This window comes from Acomys minous (genome assembly GCF_964271855.1).
Source record: "Acomys minous genome assembly, chromosome: 13".
Lineage (NCBI taxonomy): Eukaryota > Metazoa > Chordata > Mammalia > Rodentia > Muridae > Acomys > Acomys minous.
Genome location: NC_140495.1, coordinates 62,550,590 through 62,552,881, shown reverse-complemented (window position 1 = coordinate 62,552,881; position 2,292 = coordinate 62,550,590). Strand labels below are relative to the sequence as shown.

The 2,292-nt window shown below is 46.7% G+C and overlaps 1 protein-coding gene across 1 annotated transcript; it reads left to right on the top strand.

The window, feature by feature from the left end:
• Nucleotides 1-933: 933 nt before the first annotated feature.
• On the top strand, nucleotides 934-1,408 carry LOC311580956 (reactive oxygen species modulator 1-like). Its single transcript, XM_084752795.1, has one exon. The coding sequence runs from the start codon at nucleotides 971-973 to the stop codon at nucleotides 1,208-1,210; it is 240 nt and encodes a 79-aa protein (XP_084608921.1). The 5' UTR covers nucleotides 934-970; the 3' UTR covers nucleotides 1,211-1,408.
• The last annotated feature ends 884 nt before the right edge of the window (nucleotides 1,409-2,292 follow it).

Below are 2,292 nucleotides of genomic sequence, written 5' to 3'. Positions count from 1 at the left end.
AAAGTTATCAGTGTCTGATGACAACAGCATTCATGACGTTTTATACAGTAAGTGCTAATGGTTCCTGATCAAATGAGTACTTAAGGTTTCTTACAGTATAATTAACCTGGATTAAAAAAAAAATTTTTTTTTTGTTTTTGTTTTTCAAGACAGGGTTTCTCTGTATAGCCTTGGCCATCCTGGACTCACTTTGTAGACCAGGCTGGCCTCGAACTCACAGTGATCCGCCTGCCTCTGCCTCCCGAGTGCTGGGATTAAAGGCGTGCGCCACCACGCCCGGCTAACCTGGATTAAAAATTAATTAAGGGCTGGAAAGATAGGTCAGAGATTAAGAATACTGGCTGCTCTTCCAAAGAACCAAGGTAATTTTCCAGCACCCACATGGTGGCTCACAACCATCTGTCACTTCAGTCACAGGAGATCTGACATGGTCTTCTGACCTACAAGGCCATCAGGCTTGCTTATGGTATGCGTACATACAAACAGGCAAAACAGCCATACACATAAAATTCAAAATAATAAAAAGTCTCAGCCGGGTATGGTGTCATACGCCTTTAATCTCAGCACTCGGGAAGCAGAGGCAGACAGATTGTTGTGAGTTCGAGGTCAGCCTGGTCTACAAAGCGAGTCCAGGACAGCCAAGACTAACACAGAGAGACCCTGTCTCGGGGAAAAAAGTCTCAGTTCTCTTCCTTCCTTCCTTCCTTCCTTCCTTCCTTCCTTCCTTCCTTCCTTCCTCCATCCCTTCCTTCCTTTTAGGTCTTTCAAAGCAGGGTTTCTCTTTGTAACATCCCTGGTTGTCCTGGAACTTGCTTTGTAAAACAAGGCTGGCCTTGAACTCACAGACGGAGTGTTGGGATTAAAAGTATGCGCCACCAAGAGCCCCACTCTTTCTTTCTTTCTTTTTTTTTTTTTTAAAAGAAGCTTTCGGTCTGAGACATAGAGCTGAGCAACCGCGGTGGAGAACGAGATGCCAGTGGCCGTGGGTCCCTACGGGCAGTTCCAGCCCAGCTGCTTCTACCGAGTGAGGAAGGGCTTTGTCATGGGTTGTACTGCGGGCATGGCGGCCGGGGCGCTGTTCGGCACTTTCTCCTGTCTCAGGATCGGAATGCGGGGTTGGGAGCTGATGGGCGGCATTGGGAAAACCATGATGCAGAGTGGCGGCAGCTTTGGCACATTCGTGGCCGTCGGAATGAGCACACGATGCTAAGCAGGGCACCGATTGCCTACTACATCTATCCTTCCCCATGCAATTCGCCCCTTGTACAATAATAAAGTTTTTCTTCTCAAAAAAAAAAGTGCTCTTAGAATTTCACAAAGGAAAGCAAAAAAGTCAAGGACAAAGATGAGCTAAAAATAGAGATAGCTCATAGAAAATGAATCGTAAGCCACAGCCAAATGTGTCTGCCCATCTTGGCTGCAAGAAGACAAATGCATGTCATAGCTGACACCGAGTTACCATCTCCTTTCTTTCTTTCTTTCTTTTTTTAAAGATTTATTTATTGCATGCACTCAGTGCATTACCTGCATGCCAGAAGAGGGCACCAGATCTCATTATAGACAGTTGTGAGCCACCATGTGGTTGCTGGGAATTGAACTCAGGACCTTTGGAAAAGCAGACAGTGCTCTTATCCTCTGAGCCATCTCTCCAGCCCATTATTTCTTTAGTAGACTGAAAATACACAAAGAGTTTCCCACACACGCTGCTTACGAAGCTCTGGGGAAACAGGCCGTCTCTCTCCTCACCAGCAGAAGCACATGCTACCCTCGGTAGGGAATTTAATGCTCATGTAATCACACATGTGTGTCCTAACTCAGAAAATCTTCATTTTTCTTATCATTAAAAATGAGATGAAGCGGGCTGGAGAGATGGCTCAGTGGTTAAGGGCACCAGCTGCTCCCCTAGAGGACCCAGGTTCAATCCCCATCGCCCACATGGCAGCTCACAACTGTTTGTAACAGCTCCAGGTGAGCCCACAGCCTCACACAGACATACACGCAGGCAAAACACCAGTGTACATAAAATAAAAATAAATAAATAATTTTTAAAAAATGAGATGAAGCGGGGCTGGAGAGATGGCTCAGAGGTTAAGAGCACTGACTGCTCTTCCAGAGGTCCTGAGTTCAATTCCTAGCAACCACATGGTGGCTCACAGTCATCTGTAATGTGATCTGGTGCCCTCTTTTGGCCTGCAGGCCTATATGGGGGCAGAGTACTGTATGAAATAATAAATAAATAAAATCTTTAGCTGGGTGGTGGTGGTGGCGGCGGCGGCGGCGGCGGCGGCGGCG

Bases quoted from the DNA above. Each gene is read 5' to 3' on its own strand.
- LOC311580956 (XM_084752795.1), top strand. From the start codon at position 971: ATGCCAGTGGCCGTGGGTCCCTACGGGCAGTTCCAGCCCAGCTGCTTC.